Source organism: Beta vulgaris, chromosome 7 (assembly GCF_026745355.1).
Source record: "Beta vulgaris subsp. vulgaris cultivar EL10 chromosome 7, EL10.2, whole genome shotgun sequence".
In the NCBI taxonomy this organism is placed as follows: domain Eukaryota; kingdom Viridiplantae; phylum Streptophyta; class Magnoliopsida; order Caryophyllales; family Amaranthaceae; genus Beta; species Beta vulgaris.
Genome location: NC_079208.1, coordinates 9,189,845 through 9,211,774, shown reverse-complemented (window position 1 = coordinate 9,211,774; position 21,930 = coordinate 9,189,845). Strand labels below are relative to the sequence as shown.

The following is a 21,930-nucleotide window of genomic DNA, read 5'->3' as shown; positions in this document are numbered from 1 at the left end:
GTCCAATCTCTCAAATTCTCAGCTAAAAAACTTCAGGAAGGGGAAGCTTCTTTGAAAACTCAAGCCAAATCCTTCAAAAACATCAGTAAACAGATCCAAGATTCTTTGAGTTCTTTTGATCAGAAGCTGAAGTTTATTTACGAGGAAAGGCAGTCTATTCAGAATCACCTGGCTGAGATCAATAGAGAGGATATCAACATTATCAATGAGAAGTCTTCACTTCAGAGCTCTATTGATATTGAAAAGAGGAAGCTACACCAAGGGCGAACCAAGCTTGCCAATTTGAGGCAAGAGATGTTCAAAGACATGGATGTACAACAAAGCTTGATCCTCCAAAAGGAGAAACTCTGTAATGCTTGGTCAGACATTAAGGGATGATTAACAAAAGTGAGGACAAGTGTTTAACAAAAGGATTGATCAACACAAACTCCTACTGCCACCACCTGATCCACCAAGGCCACCACCACCGAGACTACCACCACCAAATCCACCGAGTTACCACCACCATTGAGACTACCACCACCACCGAGGCACTGTCACCACCACCACCATCACCACCGAGGCACCACTAACACCAACGAAACGCCACCACCATCAAAACACAACACCCCCAAATCTACCACCAAACACCAATTTCACCATTAACACCAGCGAAATCCACCACCAAACCCTAATTAAACCACTAACACCACCAAACCCCAATTTACCAACACCACCAAACCCCACAATACCAACACCACTGAAATCCACCACCAACCCCCAATTTACCATTCAAAACCCCAAATCAACCAAAAAAAAGAAGAGAAAAGAGGGAGAGAGATCGAAATTTGAAGAGAGAGAGAGAGAAAGATCGAAATTCAAAGGACCTAGGAATGAGTACCAGTTGTCAGATGTTGTTTCTTTTCTTTTTGTTTGGGAGGAGGTTTTAGGAAAGGGATGGAGCCAGTTCATATCTCTCATCGGTATATTGCACTACCAAAAATAAACCGTTGTTTCGAAGAGAGAGAGAGAGGGGGAGATCAGAATTCAAAGAGAGAGAGAGAGATCGGAATTCGAAGAGAGAGAGAGAGCGATGGTGGAGACAAACTCCGGGATGGTGATGGTGGGGACGAATTCCGACGGATGGCAATGTTGGGGACGAAATCAACGGGTGGTGTGGAGATAGAAAGTGGTTGTGGGTGGGAGTGAGGAGAGAGAAATTGGTTGTGGGTGGGAGTAAGGAGAGATAAACTTAAGGGGGATGATGATGGAGGTTTAGATGATCATAGGTGTAATTAAGTGTGGTTTAATTTTTTAGTAAGGGTATTGTCGTAAATCCACACCTAAAAAACTTATCAAAAATAGAAAGTTTGGAAATGTTGCACTTAATTTGAAACATCCTAAAATGAAAATTGTTGCATTTAATTTGGAACGGAGGAAGTATATGTGACCATGCTTATTGGGCGACGGCTGGGGATCAAATCCCCCCCCGGAAGCGGAACGTTACCCCCTAACCCCTCGGGGGGAAGGAAGCAAGGGGTAAGAGAAAGAAGTTAAGCTGGAACTGTCAGCTTTCACTTAAAATTCTCTGCCCTCCCCATTCATGGCTTAGCAATATATTCTATCTCTTTTGTGACAGCAGATAGCTGCACCTCGTAACAAAAAGAATTTTATAGAGGTTTCAAATGAGGAATGCGTAAAAAATTGCCTTATATATCATGTTCATAATATACCGGAGTGTATGATAAAAAAAGTGATACAATACATATAAAAATCTGATATTCTTGTTAAACTTCAACTTTTCACATCTTCTCTTGATTTCTATTAAAATCTGTATTTAGCAAGGCAATAACTTAAACTGCATGCTTGGATAGTTGGATGGTATTGATTAAAAGTGACAAGTCAAACCCCATTATAACTAACACCACCTGGACTAGGAAATATATCCTCATCCTAACCAATAGTACAGCCCAGACAAATAAAACAACTACCAAAAAACACATAATATACAAATATAAATATCTTCCCATAAACATTAATTAATTAAATTCTTCCCATTTTTATCATTACCCTCAAAAACACAATCATATTCCTTCACATATTTTTCCCTTTTTTCTGTTTTAAGATTTCCCACCTCTAATTTTCTCTCTCTTTTCTCTTTCTTACTTTCTTCACTCTCAATTTTTTTTTTCACCTCCCAAAAAAATCTCCCCTTTTGTCTCTTCCCATCCTTTCTTTCTTCCCAGAAAAATCCCCAATTCAGTCCGATCAACTCGCTGCAACTTGCAAATTTCTGATCGAAATATGAAACTGACTATATTTCATATTTGCAGTGATGAGATTCTATAATCAATGGTAACGTTCGTAATTTTTTGATTTTTTGTTGTTTTTTTTGCTGAATAGATGTGTTTCGGATCGATTTGATAGGTTATTAATGATAAATATTGTACCAACATTAGGTTTTTGTAAGTGGGATCTGATTTAATTGCTGTGATTTCTTTGATCGGTTAATTTTTTCAATCTAGGGTTAGGGTTTTGTTTGAAAGATTGAGGATAAGAGAAAAAGGGATAGATTGGGGGGAAAGAGAGGGAGGGGAAGAGTGAGTGAGCCAAGATGTTGAATAAATTTATGAAACGAGGGAATCGTAAAGGTTCCAAATCAGATGATATGGCATTTCCCCCAAATAATCGAGGATCTGGGGTGGTTGCGTCGTCGAATGTGGTTGTTAATCATGCCTCAAGGGTTGGGGTTCCGGGGTCAGGTGGCCCGAATGCCACGCCACAGGGCGGGGGCGGGGGTGGGGGTCTGGTTGTGGCTGCCCCGCCTACAGGTACTGTTGAATCTCTTCCGTTGTTTAAAGATGTCCCTGCTGCGGAGCGCCAAAACCTGTTTATGCGTAAGCTACAAATCTGTTCTTACCAATTTGATTTCACTGATACATTGAAATCGGTTAGGGAGAAGGAAATCAAGAGGCAAACATTGATGGAACTTATTGAGTTTATTCAGTCGGGGTCAGGAAAGATTCATGAGACTGTGCAAGAAGAGATGATTAAGATGGTTTCAATTAATATTTTTAGGTGTTTACCTCCATCGTCCCACGAAAATACTGGTGTTGAGGCTACTGACCCTGAAGAGGAGGAGCCTTTTCTTGAGCCCTCTTGGCCTCATTTGCAGCTCGTGTACGAGCTTCTGTTGAGATATGTTGTGTCCCAAGATACTGACACTAAGGTTGCCAAGCGTTACATTGATCATTCCTTTGTGTTGAAGCTATTGGATTTGTTTGATTCAGAGGATCCAAGGGAGAGGGAGTATTTGAAAACTATCCTTCACAGGATATATGGAAAGTTCATGGTGCACCGACCGTTTATCAGGAAAGCGATAAATAATATATTTTATCGGTTCATATACGAGACAGAGAGACACAGTGGAGTTGGAGAGCTGTTGGAGATTCTAGGAAGTATAATTAATGGGTTTGCTCTTCCGATGAAAGAGGAGCACAAATTATTCCTTGTTCGAGCTCTGATCCCACTTCATAAACCTAAGCCAGTTGGATTGTATCATCAGCAGTTATCATACTGCATAACTCAGTTTGTTGAAAAAGACTACAAGTTGGCAGATACGGTGATAAGGGGTTTATTGAAATATTGGCCTGTTACTAATTGCCAGAAAGAAGTTCTATTTCTTGGTGAATTAGAAGAAGTATTAGAGGCAACACAGGGTGCTGAATTCCAGCGCTGCATGGTCCCACTTTTTAGACAGATAGCTCGCTGCCTCAACAGTCCTCATTTCCAGGTATGGGAAATCTTTAAATCAATGCTTGTGATGTCACTTGTCAGCTGATTTTTAAGTAATTAGATAGTAATGCATAGCAATGGTGCTCGGTTGAGTTATCTGACATGCTAATGACCATAAATTTGTTAGATTTTTGGATGAGACTCATCTACAGTTCTTTGAATCAGATACAAATAGATGAATATTATTGTTGTCTCAAGTATATAATAGTATTTGCGCACTTTTGATTAGAATAGCAAAGTTAATTAGGACAATAATTATAGCTTAAGTTTGGTCCTTTTCTTTTCTTTGTCTCTAGTCGATTAGTTACTCTCATTGTCTAATTCTTGATCTGTAAGTATGAGGGAGTTTTCTACTTCATGCTGTGTACTCATAGGAAACAGCCTTTTCGATTGCATTTGGTGCCAAGAAGTAGAGGAGGAGATTCAGCTGTCATGGCGTAGTCAGTTTAGTTTCTTTATATGTTTTATTGTATTTTACAGCTCTTTGGCATGCCTGTGTTTTTCCAGGTTTTCAGATATGGTTTGGGATATCTGTTTTTTTTTTTTTTTTTGTAGCTTCATTGAGTATGCTATGTATGCTTGATTACGTGGTGTTGGTATTCATTACTATCAAGCTCTTACATGCAGTTTTTTTTCTCGATCCCTTGGTATACTTGCAATATAGGAGCATATCTTATATGTGATTCTTCTTTCCTTTTCAATGTTGATCTTGTTCGTCTAGAAGTTTGTTGCATTGGGTAGGAGTCATAGGACAATTTACACTCATTTCTCCATCCTTTTCACTAAAATCATTACACTTTGTTTTATGGCATTACCCATATAAGAATAGGAAAAACATTTAGTCATGTGGGATTTGGTTAGATTCATCTCAATATATATTAGTATAACTTTTATAATTTTTACAAATATATAATTACAGATATCAACGCTCAAAGTTTTACATTGGCAAGTGTGAAAAGTCAAAGTGTATTTATTTGAGTGAGACGGAAGGAGTATTTGAAAACTACATAACATTTATGCCACCTTTTGGGGGGCTCCTCCCTCCTATGTGACAGGTCGTAGGATGTTGTTGCCAAGCCTGTCAAAGAATTGAATAATGCTCTTATATAGGATTTGCATCTTCATTATCGCATGAGGCATTAGGCATGAGGCACATTGTGGCTATAGAAGCGCTAGCCTACATACAAGTCAAGAGATGAAAGTCCACATTTTGGGGGATTACAATAAAAAGCTATAAGAATCGTAGTTCTTTTTAAAGTAAGACCACAATCACCACATGGTACCATATCATATGGAGAGGAAGTATTTTCATTTCTATGGAATATGACAAGGTTATTAGGCTCCCATAGGTGTCATGAGGCACATTGAGGCGATAGTCTAGATACAAGGCAAGAGGTGAAAGTCCACGCTTTGGGAAATAGAGGCCCTTTTTCTAATTAACAATATTCATCTAGAATTGCATATTACAATAAAAGTTATAAGGATCTCTAAGTTCTTTTTATAGTAAGACCATATGGTACCATATCATGAGAGGAACTATTTTCATTTCTATGGAATATGACAAGGTTATTAGGCTCCTGCAGGTGTGCCTCATAAGCTGAAGTGTGCCAAGGCAAACTACAGTTTAACCTGGTCATTTTTTGAGGCTTGAGCCTTGCACCTTGTACCTTAGGTGCAATTCTTTGTACATGGTGTGGCCTCAGCTCTTTATTTGGTTTAATGCAAGTACACCTCAAATATGCTATAGGCTTGACAAATGTTGCAAGGAACATTAGTGTCGCTCTTGAGAGTTACACTCCCTTGTTTGGTCCCTAATGTTGATGTTGGAAAAAGATAATGATTTGGCTCTGTGATCCCAAAAATGCATGATATTTTTGCCGGGATGGAAATTGGGTCAAAAGATGTCAGCCAAAACCTAGAGTTGACTAGGCCAGGCCAATGTTGATAAGTTCTACTACGAAATTTCCTTGTCTGACATTTGCTGGGTTCGTCAGATGTAATATGGTGCAAAGGTGTGCTCTGATTTGAACAAACATTCTGTTAGGGTACTGGGATTTTGGAGTGTTAGGGGGGAGGGTTGATATGTGTATATATTCAGAGTCCAATTCATATAGTAAGTATTTCATGTAAGTTGGATTTTTAACACCCCTCCCCCTCAATTGCAGACAGATGATAATTTTTTTTTGAAATATGGCTGCCTTTCTGTATGAATGGAATTGCAAGGTAGATGTAATTATGTAAGTTAAATGTGAGTTTTATTAGTACCTAGTGAAAATTAATGAAGTTGTTGCCTTTTGTGGATCATTTTCTGAGCATGACAAACATGTTTTAGCTTAGATGTTGTAGAGTTTGTAGACTTTATCACTAGCATTGTGCTATTCGCATGTTTTCTGGTTAGGTTCTACTTCCTCCATCTTTTTAGTCGCAATGTTTCCCATTTTTGGCAATTATTTATTACTTGCAACTTTTCTGTTTTTGGCAATATATTCTCTTTTTCTCTCCTAGCACATGGGGTTCTTTTTTTTTTTTTTTTTCTCTCTCCTTTTCTTGGTCCTTGTGCAAAGGAAAACGTTGCAAGTACTAGAGAAGGCAGGAAGTATTAGTTTAACTTATGGGTTATCATTTCTTCTCTACAACTAAGGTTTACAAACCTCACCACCAACCCTGCACAGACTGCCTGAGCAATGATATTCCTGCCTTTTCATTGCTAAGAATGTAGCTTGTCTTGTTCAATTCTGTCCTTACATATCGTGGTCCTTTCATTTTCAGGATAAGTGTTCCATGCTGCTGGTATAAATGTATCCTGTGTTCTTAATTATGAGGTCCCATTACATTTTGTTTTTAGTGACCACAAAGGGCAGCAACGTGGACTGGATATGGTCGGATCCCATGTCTTGGACATTAAATCCTTCCCAGACTTAACTAAGCTAGTTGCGTACCACATGATGCCTCTATCTAGCTCTGTGAATAGTACTTCGTGATAGTTGATATATTTCGCTATATAAGTATTTATTGCTTCAATTTGAACATATTTAGAATTTTTGAACATAATATGGGGCATTGGCTTTGCAGGTGGCAGAGCGAGCACTCTTTTTATGGAATAACGAGCACATAGTAAGCTTAATTGCCCAGAATAGGAATGTGATTCTACCCATCATTTTTGAGGCATTGGAGAAGAACATTCAAAGTCATTGGAACCAGGCTGTTCACGGGCTCACTGTCAACGTCCGGAAAATGTTCTTGGAAATGGATGTGGAGCTATTTGAAGAGTGTCAGAGGCAATATGAAGACAAAGTAGCCAGAGCGAAAGAGGTTGAAGAGCAGCGGCAGTTGACGTGGAAGAGACTAGCTGAAGTGGCAGGAGATGATATGGTTACAGCTTGAGTGAGTTTGAAGGTTCATGACTTTGTGTCCACCAGTATCAACAAGCAAAGACACTTGGTGGACTTTTCTTATCTCCATTTTGGTGGCATTCTTTTTTTTTTTTTTACTCTTATCTCATAATTTTTTGGTCCTTCAATATTTTTTTTCTCCTTTTAATTTCATTCTGACCACCGAAGATGTCGGGAAATCAGCGATAAAATGTAATTTATTTTGTATCAAAAAATCTGCAGATTAAGAATGATATTGCCCAAGTCTCTTCCTACTAGTGTATGTGCTCTTTCTTTTTAGAGAACTTCAAATTAGATTTATGGCTCCTGATTAAAGGTGATTTTTTGACCTGAAATTGGAGATGCAGATGTTTATTGTCTTCAAATTTAACAACTTGTGAGATCAATTGAGTTTTCTTTCCATAGGAAGGGAAACTACTGGCTTTGTGCCTTTAAGTTAGACAGTTGGGAAACTGATTCTTTCTTTCCTTTTTTCTTTTTCTATGTGCGTGCGCGCATGCGCTAGATAAGAGCTCTTTTCATTTTGGTATTGGAGCAAATGCATTTTGTACTGTGAAGCCCACATTGGGGTCTGAATAGCCAGATTGGCTATATGCGGGCCTGACTGAACCTATTGCTCGAAGTCCAAGCAAATGCTTTGAGGACATCGCTCATCCTATGTCCAAGGCTATGTGCAAGACTAGAGCCGGGTTAAAGGCTATGTCCAAGACTAGAGCCGGGTTAAAGGCTATGTCCAAGACTATGTCCAAGTCTAGAGCCGGGTTAACACGTTCATGTTGTGTTGATTTATTCAAGACCGAAACCATTTTGATGCTATTAATTTACATGACACTCAATCAGTCATGTTTTGAGTTTGGTGTTCGCGTGGAGATTTGATAAGCATACGAAACCGACGCATTAATGAGTTATGTAAAAGCCCTTATATAGATACCTTTTGCAACCATTTTAGGTGATCAGTTATATTACAAGAGAGTTTAAGAGAGATGTTTGAGAGTTTGTAAACTATCATTGAATTTGTATGATTCCTAGTGCAGATTTGATGGTTTTTTTTTCCCAAATTTTGGGTTTTCAGTCTTGAATCCCTTTTGTTCATAATTTTGATTTTATTGTTTTTTTAGTTGTCATAATTCCTTGCTGTATGTGATAGTCGATAAAACTTGGACTAATATCAATACCTAAGAACATTATCTTGATATTATGATTATTCAACTTGCATGTATTTTGTGGATTTGGTTATTTGGAGTAGATGAAATTGTTGACTTTTTTCTTCATGTATGTACAAAGCCATTGAGAAGTAGGTGATACACAGGTGATATCTTAACTTCAAGATCGAGTGTCACCCATTTTAAGAGGGATCTCTAATCCTCTCTTTTTTTTTTTGCAAAGGACTTTAACTTACTTTTAAAAAAAGTATGAAATTTTTATAAATATAAAAAAATATGAATGACTAGTTTAATTCCTTTAGTGACTAAGGGACTGTTCTCCCTAGCTTATTTTCACTTCAGTTCAGCTCCATTAGTTTATAACCATTTTGTTAAATATTATTATGTTGGTCTAATTTATTTTACTAATTATTATTATTATTATTATTATTATTATTTATTTTTATATCATTATTGTTAAGTATTATTATTATTATTATTATCATTATTATTATTATTATTATTATTATTATTATTATTATTTCTATACATTATTTTATTTATTATAGCTTTACTCATTCTTATTACTATTATCATTTGGAGTAACATGGTTTAGGTCAAAAACACAAATAAACCCACGTTTGTTAGCCCATAAACCAATTAAATTGCGTCAAAACGGTTAGTGATGCAATTTTCCGCGGTCCGACCCAATAATTATTTTTATACATTATTATATTATTAAATCTATTTTTTTGAGAGGTCTAATTATTAAAATATTAATATTAATTTACTTCTTAGATATTATTGTTATTATATAATCATCATCAAGTATTAATATATTAATACAAATAATATAAAATAATTATTATTAATTATCTTTATTATCATTAATTATTATTATTATTATTAATTTATAATTATTAATATTATTTATTTATAACTATCATTTAAAAATATCCAAAATACTATTATTATTATTATTCATTATTATTACTTATCAATATAATAATTATTTAATATTCATATTATTATTGTTTAAATATTATTTATATATTTATTACATTCAATTGAATTCAATTCAGTTTAATTCAATTCAATTCAATTCAATTTAGTTCAGTTCAGTTCATCTCCTCAGTTCAGTTGTTTTATGCCGAAAAGAACAGATCGTAGGTCTACTGTTATATTAAATCTAGACCGTTTCTTTTAATAATTTTTGAAAAAATATTTACTCACTTCTCATTATTTTTAAGGACCCTTTTTCAAAACTTCATGATAAGAAAAATTTTCTCTAAATACCGCTCTCGCACGGGGTCACTTAGGGCCTGTTCTCTTCGGCATAAAACAGCTGAACTGAACTGAACTGAACTGAACTGAACTTATCAAAGCTGAACTGAACTGAACTGAACTTATCAGAGCTGAACTGAACTGAACTGAACTTATCAGAGCTGAACTGAACTGAACTGAACTGAACTGAACTGAACTGAACTGAACTGAACTGAATTGAATTGAATTGAATTGAATTATATACATTGAAATAAATTGAATGTAATAAATATATAATAATATTTTAAACAATAATAATATGAATATTAAATAATAATTATAATGATAAGTAATAATGAATAATAATAATAGTTGTATTTTGAATATTTTTAAATGATAGTTATAAATAAATAATATTAATAATCATAAATTAATAATAATAATAATTAATGATAGTAATGATAATTAATAATAATTATTTTATATTATTTGTATTAATATATTAACTTGACGATGATATATATAACAATAATATCTAAGAAGTAAATTAATATTACTATTTTAATAATTATATTTAATAACTTAAAAATATTTAGATAATAAAAATAATGATTGCGTTGGCCGCGAAAATTATACAATAAACCGTCTTGACGCGATTTGATTGGTTTATGGGCTAAAAAAAGTGGGTTTATTTGTGCTTTGACCTAAACCATGTTCCTCCTAATAATATATAATGTAATAATAATTAGTAAAGCTACAATAAAAAAAATATATAGAAACAATAATAATAATAATAATACATAATAGTAATGATATATATTTAAATAATAATAATAATAGTAATTAGTAAAATAAATTATATCAACATAATAATAATAATATTTAACAAAATGGTTATAAAAGAATAGAGCTGAACTGAACTGAACTGAACTGATCTGAACTGAACTGAACTGAACTGAACTGAACTGAACTTATTGGAGCTGAACTGAACTGAACTGAACTTATTGGAGCTGAACTGAACTGAACTGAACTTATTAGAGCTGAACTGAACTGAACTGAACTGAACTGAACTGAAAATAAGCTGGGGAGAACAGGCCCTTACATTCTCTAATTTCCCCATAAAATTTTACAGCGAATCGCAAGGTTACAAAATCAGAATTGGTAGCAAAACTGAAGATTCTCGAAGCCCAGCCTAGTCTCTTAAACCCAATTTTCGACCTTACCCAAATCCCATCGTCACAAAATTAATCTCGTACGCCCAAAAAAAGATCATAGTGCTAAGTGCACCATCTTCATCTTCATCTTCATCTTCATCTTCATCTTCATCTTCATCTTCTTTTCCCTGCATAACTTACACATGTCCAAGAAAAGTGGAGTTGGGCTTCAAAAGGATGCGCCATGGAGGGCTTCTCAGGTGAAACCCATTCCCAAAATACACCTTTCCCCTCTTCTTCGCGTTCCTCATACACCCTTCTCCAATTACGCCATCTCCATTATGAAGGTATCATACTCTTTCCTTTCCCCCTTTTTTTTTTCTTTTCTGAATTTTGATATAATTATTTCTGGGTTTTGGCTCTTTTATTTTTTTTGTAATTTAAGCTGTATTTTGTTTAGTGTTAGAGAGCGACTAACCGCAGTGATGTAGACGGGATTAGGGCCCAATGGGCACCATCCCTACACGACTTTACCAACTAGATGAATTTTATGCTGTATGCTTAAATTTATTCACTTTTTTCTTTGTAATGTGATGAAATTTATGCAGGATGAAAATCCAGTAGGAAATGGATTAGCAGTGGATGCTGTATTGGAGGCAGCAGGACCAGATTGCATTGTTCCGGGTCAGGTTACACCTGTCAAATTACTTGGTTTGAAGGTCCTCTTTTTGTTCCTTTCACTGGCTATAAATGTGCATGACTGCATTCATTGATTAGACTTTGGCTGTTTGATAGAATTTCGGGTTACGGACTGTTTCATTGTATGTACAATATATAAAGTCATGGGAAAATCTCTTTTCCTTCTTTTATGTGTCGTACTATCTTTTAGCTTGGGATTTGTTGATATCTTTCGTCATTAGCTTTGTCTTGAATGATTGGCGTATGACTTCGAATGGATGAACTAATACCAATGAAGCTAGGTTCAAGTTCGTTAAGATACCTTGAGGTTTGTACTTATTGGAGTTATTAGTAAGATTGCTTGATTTTGCTCTTGTTAGTCTCTGGTGGTTAGGGAATAGTAGAAGGCTATTGAGAAGGTATATTTTTAGAGATCATAGTTGCCGAGAGTGTAAAGAAATAATTCCTCTTAGATTGAAAACAACGAGTTTGGGTTTTTAGATTTGGTTTCTTGTAACTGGAATAGGTTATATGAACTTCATAGTAATATAGAATGTGAAGCTTGAGAAGCATAGATCATCTATGTATAACACCATTTTTAACGAAGAGGGTCTAATGTGGTTTGTGCTATGAATCTGATATCTTAACTTTTTTTTTGATCACCTGCAATGGTTTGCCGTTTAAAATATTTTGAGGTTATATTTTAAGGAAAGGTTGGATGAAGCTTTTGTCTCATTAACTCGGTAATGTGAGTAGCCGGAGGCAAGTACAAAAATCCAAGAGTTCCATTTTCCTTCTTGTTCATCAATCGGAAATCAAGAGAAACTAGGCAAGATGTTCTAAATAAAAGAAACTTGGGTTGGGAAATTGGATTCCCTTATGAAATGAAAGAAAGCGGCAGCTATGAATTTGTTCACCACTCTATGGGTTCATTCCTATTCAATTTGCATCTTCGTCTTACTCATGCCAGACTTCTTTTCGCTCCCCGTCGGTTGTTGGAACGACGCGGGCTGGGCCGGGCCCAGTTCAGAATGATAAAGGGCCAAAAGTCTGAAATGAAACTCTTTGCTGTCTGAGACTACGTTACTCCGACACCCACTTGAACCCCGCGTGTCGCGTGTCGACTCGACACGACGCGCGACACGCCTGGAAATGGGTGTCGATACGCGTATCGAAAAAGTGTCGACTATCGGAAACTCATTTGGCGAAAGTGAGAAAGAAACGCAGAGAGAAGAGGGGGGAAAAATCAGATCTAGGGTTTTTTTGTCAAAATTTTCGAACTCTCTAACCTTAACCGAGAAACTAGTCGCCTACCGTCGTCGTCGACCGCCATCTCCGACAATTCCTCCTTCGCGTTTCGTGCTTCTTCGCATCTGCTGGAGATTTCTGCCATGAAAGGAGAAGTCCTTGCTCTAGAAAGAAGATGATGCGAGAAGAAGATGAAGGGTTTTTACTTTTTTGTGGTCTATCTCCTTCTGTCACTTAATGTACTATACTAGATTTTTAATTTTAAATTCTAAAGAAAAGGAGATGCAGTACATTTGAAGGTTTTTGACAGCTGTATTTTTTTTTTTAAAAAAAAGGCAAAAGGTGAGTAGGTGACAACTTTACTCCCTTTTGTTTTTCACAAATTCTTTTTTTTACTCCTTTTTTTTCTAATCTTTGACTTTTCAACTCTTTTAATAACAATTTAGTTATTAAATCAAATATTTTTTTTTTAAATTTCATAATTTTTTAAATAATACTTCCTCCGTTTCAAAATAAGTGCAACATTTCCCATTTTAGGAAATGTCATAATAAGTGCAACATAGCTTAAAATGGAAAGTTTTTTCTTTTTATTTACAGAAATGCCATTACTTAATTCTCCAACAACTTAATTAAATTATCATCTAACAACCTAAACAACATTAATTAATCACCACCACCTCCTCTCTATCTACCACCCCTCTTAACCACCCACCCTCTCAGTTCTTCCTCAACTCACCACCCAACCCCTCTCTTTCCAATCAACCCACCAACCCCACACCAACCAACACCAACCCCACCACCATTCCGACACGAACGCACCCGTACCGGCCGACATCTCCAGATATGTCATCTCCAGCCACCACCATGTTCAATTTCTTCTCTAGATTTTTCCTACTACCACCGTCTTCTTCTTCTCCTCCAAAATTTTCATACTATCTCCTCCTCTCCTTCTCTTATCCTCACCAAGTGACGGCAAAGAAACATTTGTTTCTCTTCTTTACAACCCGACTCGCATCCAAACCCAATAAAGTTTGTTAAGGAAAATTAGAGGTAAAAGAAAGAAAATTGATTATGGGTTTTAGTTGCAGGAGAAAGAAATGGATGAAGTGGCGGCGATAATGGTGAATTACCATTTAATTTTGGAAAGAAAAAAATGCAGGTTTTGTTCGGGGTTTTTATGAGAATTTTGTTAACTTTGTGGTATTTTATGGGTTCTTCAGGAGTAGTACAATTGAGATGGAGGAGAGAAACGAGACGATAAAAAAAGGAATTTTTATGGGTTCTTCAGGATTTTGTTGACTTTGGTGGTTAGGCTGGGGAGGGAGGGTGTTAGTTTCGGGGGTGGAGGAGGGGAAATGGGGTGGTTTCAGGTGGGCAGGGGTGGGGGAGGGGTTTTTCCGTGGAAAGGGTAGGGGAAAGTGGTTTCCAAGTGGTGGTGTCGGTGGTCAGTGGTTGGTGGTGGTGTCGGTGGTCGGTGGTGGTGGTCGTGATGTCAGTGGTTAGTGGGATATAAATTTATTTGGCATTAGTGTAGGTGTTTTATTTAATTAAGTTGTCTAATATCTCTATTAATTGTGGTCCCCAACTTTCTCTCTCTATGTTCCTTGGTCTGTGTGCCACTTCTCTCTGTTGCACTTATTTAGAAACGGAGGAAGTACTAGTTATTACAATTTAACTTTTTTTATCAACATAAGGTGTCGGGAAATTTTTCCCGACACTTTCAATTATAGACGTGTCTATAATATTGGTCAAGACACTCTCTTGACCGTGTCGGAGTATCGGCAAAATTTTTGAAGTAGGGTGTCGGATCCTCCGATCCCTACTTGGATACGACACCCGTATCCGTGTCGGAGTAACATAGGTCTGAGAGGTAGAGGAGACTAAGAAAGGAGAGAACTCGGCATCGTGCAAATAATTCCATCAATCTGGTCAATTCATTTCCGCTGCTCTACTCATTCGCTTTTGCATTTCCATATGAGGCAGTCTACCCAGGATTTGTCAAAAGATATGGAATTTCCTATTTGTATTATTGAAATAGGAGAATTGAGATCGAAAGATATCCATATCAGTGAAAGAAACCATTTTCTTGTGTGATAGGAACAAAGCTTCGGGCAAGCAGCTTAGTCGAGGCAGCAGCCTTATAAATCTTCCACGGCATGCTCAGAGAAAGACTTCATCCATGGCATGCTCAGAGAAAGACTTCATCCATGGCATAGCTCAATCATTCAATCATGATAGGGTCAGTCAGACAGGATTCTTCTCCTAAGTGAAGGGGGTGGAATAAAGTCCTTTAGGATACATCTTAATTATTAGCAAGTGGGATGGATTAGATAGCCATACAAGATATATTGATAATATAGGTTCTTTCTCTTATTGGAGCAACTTCCGAACAAGTCTTACTTCCAGGAACTCTCCCACTCGTTCGCTAAGCTCACCTCCCCTAGATTTTGGTTGTAAGTTATATGCCGTAGTACTCCAAACGTATCATCAAGGTTCTGCACTTAGTCCCTTTCTCTTTGCCCTAGTCATGGACGAAATAACGAGGTCAGTTTAAGATGATATACCATGGTGTATGATGTTTGCGGATGATATTGTGTTGATTGATGAGAAAAGGAAGGTGTTGAGAGTAAGTTGGAATTGTGGAGGCATACATTAGAAGCCCGTGGTTTTAGATTGAGCAGAAGTAAGACGGAGTATATGGAGTGCAAGTTCAGTGGGGTTACAAGCAGCGAGGCGGGGGCGGTCACTTTGGATAGCAAAGTGGTTCAAGGATCGAACGTCTTCCGTTACCTAGGATCCATTCTCCAAAAGGATGGAGAACTGGATGGAGACGTGGCGCATAGAATTAACGCGGGTTGGTTAAAGTGGAAAAGTGCCACCGGATTCCTTTGTGATTCCGGCATTCCCCAAAGATTGAAGGGAAAGTTCTACCGCACTGCAATTAGGCCTGCTTTGTTATATGGCACCGAATGTTGGGCGGTGAAACAATGCCACGTTCATAAGATGAACGGGCGGAGATGCGTATGTTGCGGTGGATGTGTGGCCACACAAGGAAGGACCGATTAAGAAATGAAGTGATCCGGGAAAAAGTTGGAGTTGCATCCATTGAAGAAAAGATGAGGGAGAATCGGTTAAGATGGTTTGGTCATGTGAAAAGGAGATCAGGAGATGCACCGGTGAGAAGAATTGAAGAGTGGAGGAGTAATCAAATTGTAAAGGGTAGGGGAAGACCTAAGATGACTTGGCTGCGGGTAATTGAAAGTGATATGAGGTTACTTGGGATTGAGGAGAGCATGACGTTGGATAGAATGGGTGGAGGGGTAGTATCTATATGGAGGAAGGGGTCTGATTACTGCATTTATTTGTTTTTCTCAATTGTGTTGGTATTAAAACCTTTTGCTGAAAACCTTTTCTAAACAATTTTTGGTGTAAACCTTGTTTTCAAAAAAAAAAAAAAAAACTTTTATCATTCTTGACGATGCCATCTCCTCTGGTCACGATTCCAGTTGACGATTCATGTTAGCCGACCCCAAGCACCTTGAGAATAAGGCTTAGTTGTTGTTGTTGTTGTATCTCTCAACAAAAACCCCTGAAATCTATGCCCGAGGATTTGGGCAACTCCCAAGTTTCAAGAATAATGACCTGATCCTTTTGTTTCTAACTGCTTCATATCAAGGATGGGTTTGCATTATCCTGTGAACTTCCTCTTGAGGTGTGTGGACCCTTTCTATTATAAGATCTGTCCCTATCAGGTCTTGCAGGGACCAAGCAGCTCCATCTTGTATCCTTTCCTCTGTGATCCTTCTTTGATTAATTTTTCTTCTTGCTGAAGGTACCCGTAGAGACTCAAAACCATTATCTAAAAGTTACCTTGGAAAGTCCTGTTACAAGCCAGCAGTTCCTGGAAACCCAGATCTCCGTCATCTAGGGGCGTAATTACATAGCTCCAGGCGACTAATCTTCTCCTGGTGGTTTCAGTTCCAGCCTACAAAATATGACCTACATAAAGCTTGATTCAGATCAGTAATACAATCTGGAAGCCAAAAAAAAGCTCAATAAACCAGGCCAGGAGCTTTATATAGGTTTTTGGCTTTCCAAGCCCGAGTTTTGGTTGTAATGCTAGAAATTAGAGCTACATAGTTTTCTCTCTTAGCCTAGAAGGGAGTAAGGGAAATTCTAGTATTCAGACTGGAAGTGTCCCATGCTCATACCAAAGAAGTTGACTGATCACTCTTGGATAACTTTGCATACAAGCCAGATTGACACACAATATTATCAAAATATTCTTTAAGATGCGACTGAATGAAGCTCGCATATACCAAAAAGGATCAAGTTTTACCCAAATCTTTAGGGGGCCAACTCGAGTTTTTATAGTATCCTGGATATGAAACTTAGAGCCATGGTTTTTTATGCTTCTTCGGACTTTCTTTAAAGGAACTCTGTTGCCAATACAATGAGATAAGGGGATAGTGAGTCTACTGTTCTCAGCCCTCTGGCTCACTGAAAGCCTCCCACTGTCCCATTGACTTAAATTGGGAACTTGGTGGAGCTGACACAAAGAGTGATCCATGTCACAAATGTCAGCAAACTTAGAGCCTCTCAGTTTGTTTATGTGAAATTCCCAGCTTATAAAGTTGTAAGCTTTCTATATCCACTTTAAAAGTACACAGGATAGATGACTTCTAATTGAAGTGTTTCAGAACGTAATGTCACAGGAACATTATGGTTCATCGACCTGTTATCTAGAAAAGCATGATGGGAGACATGTACCAGATCTGGCAAGATAGCTCTTATTCTCTCAGCCATACTTTTTATTATGGCTTTATACAGAAAATGTAGCACTAGATGGGTATGAACTATGAATCATTGAGATAGTAGCTTTCAAGCTTTTTGGAATCATGGAAAAAGAGCTTTGTGTTGATTGAGGAGCTTGCCATTTCCGAAGAACTTAGAACATGTTTGGGATCTAAGAAATGGAATCAAATACTTATTCCTTTTCTTCTTGATTGGTTCAACCTCTCCTCAATCCATTACCATTACTTGGTGGTAATGGATTCCCCTAGTTTGTTACATTCCATTCCCCATCAAGTAACAAAATCATTGTTTGCTGGTATTGGGTTTCCTTTTTTTTCCATTTAAAGCTTGAACAGTTGAACCAAACTTCATAATAAAGGTAACAAGTTCCATTACCATTCCACTCCTCTATATTCCATTCACTTTTTGTTCCATGCCTTGAACCAAATATGCTCCTAATGTCTTTAATGAGTACTGACTTTCTCCTACAACATGCCAGGACATTTTGAACAATAATGTCTTATACCTGTCTGGCCCTGGAGCCATATCGCCGTTCATAGAAAGAGGCCTGCCTCATCTTTCCGTCTTTGATTGGTTTATCTGGGACAGTAAGGATGCCTGACACATACCTTCTTTTCAAATTCAGCCTCCTCTCATCTAGTAGCAAATATAGAATGTCACAAGCTCACAGCAGCTTGTCTATCTGCTGTTTATCAACAAGCCTTCGATCAGCATCTTATTTCAGCATATATGTTGAATGGGTGGCTCGTCTTTGCTTACTGGAAGCAATTAAAAAGGAGGAGCATTCTTCTTCGTATCTAAACCATCCGACTTTGGGTTCTTGCTGATATGGGCCATACAGTTGTTAGAAAGCTGATGTTTCTCGCAAACAGTGGCAACCAAGATCTCTTAATGGTTTGATTCAGCATTAGATTCGTCTTCTTTGAGATCATGGGGTTCCAAGTTTCCAACAAGAGATGTACTTCAGTAATCTCAGTCCATATTTACAGACTCATAGTTCATTTGTAGGACCTCTTTCTGACTCTGATGGAACAAAATTCAAAAGCAGGCAGTTATATTACTGTGATTTTCATGCAATAGCAGCCTCATATTATTTGGATGTTCGGGGTTTTGTTTCAAATTTTCCCCCATCCGGTTGCTTGTGTTCTTACTCCTCAATTCTATCTCCACCCTTTTTGCTTGCTTCATTGTCTTCTGATCCTTGTTTGTCTACCCTGAAGTTTTCCTCAAGGTCTGATTCACCTTAAAATCGAGAGTTTAGCATATCCATGACGGGTTTCTGTTTGATCTAAGACCATCTTCCGTATTTCGTGGTAGAATCTGCAAGCAGCCTCCTGAGCTTTCTGCTTCGTTGCCATTGGGGTAATTAATTTACTGCATATTGTGTGCCTTCCAATGCACCCACAGGTGCATCCTCCTATAGGCTTCACTCATAGGAGGAAAGGGAAGGGCACTTAAGTAATTGCTGCTGGGGTTTTCAGTTGGAAGCAGAGAGCAGAAGGTGACGCATGGGAAGTTAGTTATAAAGAGAGAAAACACAAATGACAGAGAAACAGAACATCTTATGGTTGTAATACGTATAAATAGCAGGATAACAGAGAGAGGAAACGTTGAAATTAGCCTCTCGAAAGCTGAAGTTCATATACACCCAATTAGGGTTTATCAATACAACTATACAACCAACCTTACCTACCTTCTTCCTCTTCTTCTCTTAGGGCCTGTTCTCCCCAGCTTATTTTCAGTTCAGTTCAGTTCAGTTCAGTTCAGCTCTAATAAGTTCAGTTCAGTTCAGCTCCAATAAGTTCAGTTCAGTTCAGCTCCAATAAGTTCAGTTCAGATCAGTTCAGTTCAGTTCAGTTCAGCTCTATTCTTTTATAACCATTTTGTTAAATATTATTATTATTATGTTGGTATAATTTATTTTACTAATTATTATTATTATTATTATTATTATTATTTAAATATATATCATTACTATTAAGTATTATTATTATTATTATTATTATTGTTGTTGTTGTTTCTATATATTTTTTTTATTATAGCTTTACTAATTATTATTACTATTATTATTAGGAGGAACATGGTTTAGGTCAAAGCACAAATAAACCCACTTTTTTTAGCCCATAAACCAATCAAATCGCGTCAAGACGGTTTATGATGTAATTTTCGCGGTCCAACCCAATCATTATTTTTATTACTAAATATTTTTAAATTATTAAATCTAATTATTAAAATAGTAATATTAATTTACTTCTTAGATATTATTGTTATTATATATCATCGTCAAGTATTAATATATTAATACAAATAATATAATTAATTATTATTAATTATCATTATTGTCATTAATTATTATTAATTATTATTTATGATTATTAATATTATTTATAACTATCATTTAAAGATATTCAAAATACTACTATTATTATTATTCATTATTATTACTTATCATTATAATTATTATTTAATATTCATATTATTATTGTTTAAAATATTATTTATATATTTATACATTCAATTTATTTCAATGTAATATAATTCAATTCAATTTAATTCAATTCAATTCAGTTCAGTTCAGTTCAGTTCAGTTCAGTTCAGCTCTGATAAGTTCAGTTCAGTTCAGCTCCGATAAGTTCAGTTCAGTTCAGTTCAGCTTTGATAAGTTCAGTTCAGTTCAGTTCAGCTGTTTTATGCCGAAGAGAACAGACCCTTAATCTTCTCTTTTCTTGTTATTCAGGTTTAATCTACTGTATGCCCTTTCACCTTTGATCCTGTGTGTAGTTATGGTGTTTGTATATTTTTGGTTTCCTGATGTTCACCTTTTTATCTATGATGTGTAGTTTTTTCAAGCTTCACATGATTGTGCTTACCCTAATTTTTGCCATATGTTCAGGTGTGGCCTATAGAAGTGGACTTGAAGTTCATGGAGCCAGTTGGGCGGGAACTCAAGAATATTGGGAAGGTAAAATTTTGGGACATTCTTCTTTTTGCCTTATATCTTACCGTCGCTATTCTTTACATTTATTGAAGACAAAATAGCTCGTCTAAATTGAAATTTTTTGAAGTTTGTGGTGCTGTAGTTTATGATATTTTGAAATAACTAGATTCATAATTTTTTTTATCATAATTTAACTATTGTAAAGTGGTTTAGTTGCTATATTTGGGAAAGTTGGAAACTATTAACCAGAGACTTTGTATTTTGGGATAATGCATTCTATGGGGAAAACATAATTATTGCTCAATTATTCTCAAAGATAGAATTATGTGAGCTGAGATTTTAAAGGAGTTGGAGGTGAACTGCGGATTGGTTGGATTACTAAAAAGTTTAAACATTAATGCATCCCCCTGGGAATATGATCTCAAGTTCTTTGAGGCTGGAACACTTTGCTAAAATTATCATGGCTTTTATTTTAAAATATTTGGTGCACTTCTATTCTTATAAAGCCATGGATTTAAAGAAGCAGACTGTTATGCACCCATCACCTGTGTGCTCCACCCTGAGCTACTGGTAGAACAGTTTTATTTCAAAGGGTTTGTACAATGTGCCATTTAAAGGGTCTCAAGAGTGGGGTATGCATAGGCAGTTTTGGCACTATGAATTACCATCGTCAGAGAAGTAGCTGGCTACTGTTGAATGTCGCATCATAGTTGTTCAGTAGTTAGTACTTGTTTGGTTTACATTAAGAATTATGGGAAGTGAAATATCTTGAGAAATAGAAAGCTGTAAAGTTTGGTTTAACTAAAAACATGGGAACTGGAGGAAGTCACTTAGTCCCCCCAGGTAAGTAGAACTTTGCACTGGATTTCTATTTCCTGAACTAAAACAAACAACTTTTCTGTACTTCCCAAGAAATAGAACTTCCAAGCTACACTTCCTGCACAGTACAATCAATCTCGTGTCAATGACTCCCTTCCATAAGGACCGTTTGCTGCCAAGTCTGAAACATTCTTGATGGAAAGCTTTCTAGAAAAAAGAATTGCTAAAGATTTGGGATCATTAATTGAATGTTAAATGATTCGACTTTTTAAGGTAGTTTCTTGAGATATTAACTGAAGTTTGTGTTTGTAAATGGGCTTTATGCAGTTCATGGATTCAGCTGTTGATTTGATGAACAAGTCATTCATTGATCGTTAATATGCGTTGAGATGAGAATTTTTTTGATGAGATCCACGTCTTATTGGCTTATCTTTGGTGCATGCTACTGCATATATCAAGCTGATGGGCTGTGGTACGGAGCTGAAGATAAGTTGTGAGGTATACTTGGAGAGGCTTATGTTTCATAGTTTAGTAATTGTTAATTTGTGTCACCTGTCATAGAATTTTCTTACTGTTCTGTGACGTGAATGTAGTTTGCTACTATATGATTTATGATGGTGATATTGTGTTGTTTATATTAGGCATTCGTACTATTCTATGAAGTAGGTGAAAAATAAAGAGTAACTCCCATGAAATAATAAATTTTG

At 36.5% G+C, this 21,930-nt stretch overlaps 2 protein-coding genes across 2 annotated transcripts; both read left to right on the top strand.

Annotated features, from left to right (window-relative positions):
• The first annotated feature begins 2,030 nt into the window (after positions 1–2,030).
• On the top strand, positions 2,031–7,423 carry LOC104908834 (serine/threonine protein phosphatase 2A 57 kDa regulatory subunit B' beta isoform). The gene is made up of 3 exons (XM_048648013.2): positions 2,031–2,334; positions 2,505–3,772; positions 6,847–7,423. Exons 2-3 carry the CDS (start codon positions 2,594–2,596, stop codon positions 7,156–7,158), a joined length of 1,491 nt encoding a protein of 496 aa, XP_048503970.1. The 5' UTR covers positions 2,031–2,334; positions 2,505–2,593; the 3' UTR covers positions 7,159–7,423.
• Positions 7,424–10,740: 3,317 nt separating this feature from the next.
• On the top strand, positions 10,741–21,858 carry LOC104908835 (hypothetical protein). Its single transcript, XM_010697999.4, has 4 exons — positions 10,741–11,072; positions 11,334–11,444; positions 20,360–20,428; positions 21,551–21,858. Exons 1-4 carry the CDS (start codon positions 10,929–10,931, stop codon positions 21,599–21,601), a joined length of 375 nt encoding a protein of 124 aa, XP_010696301.1. The 5' UTR covers positions 10,741–10,928; the 3' UTR covers positions 21,602–21,858.
• The last annotated feature ends 72 nt before the right edge of the window (positions 21,859–21,930 follow it).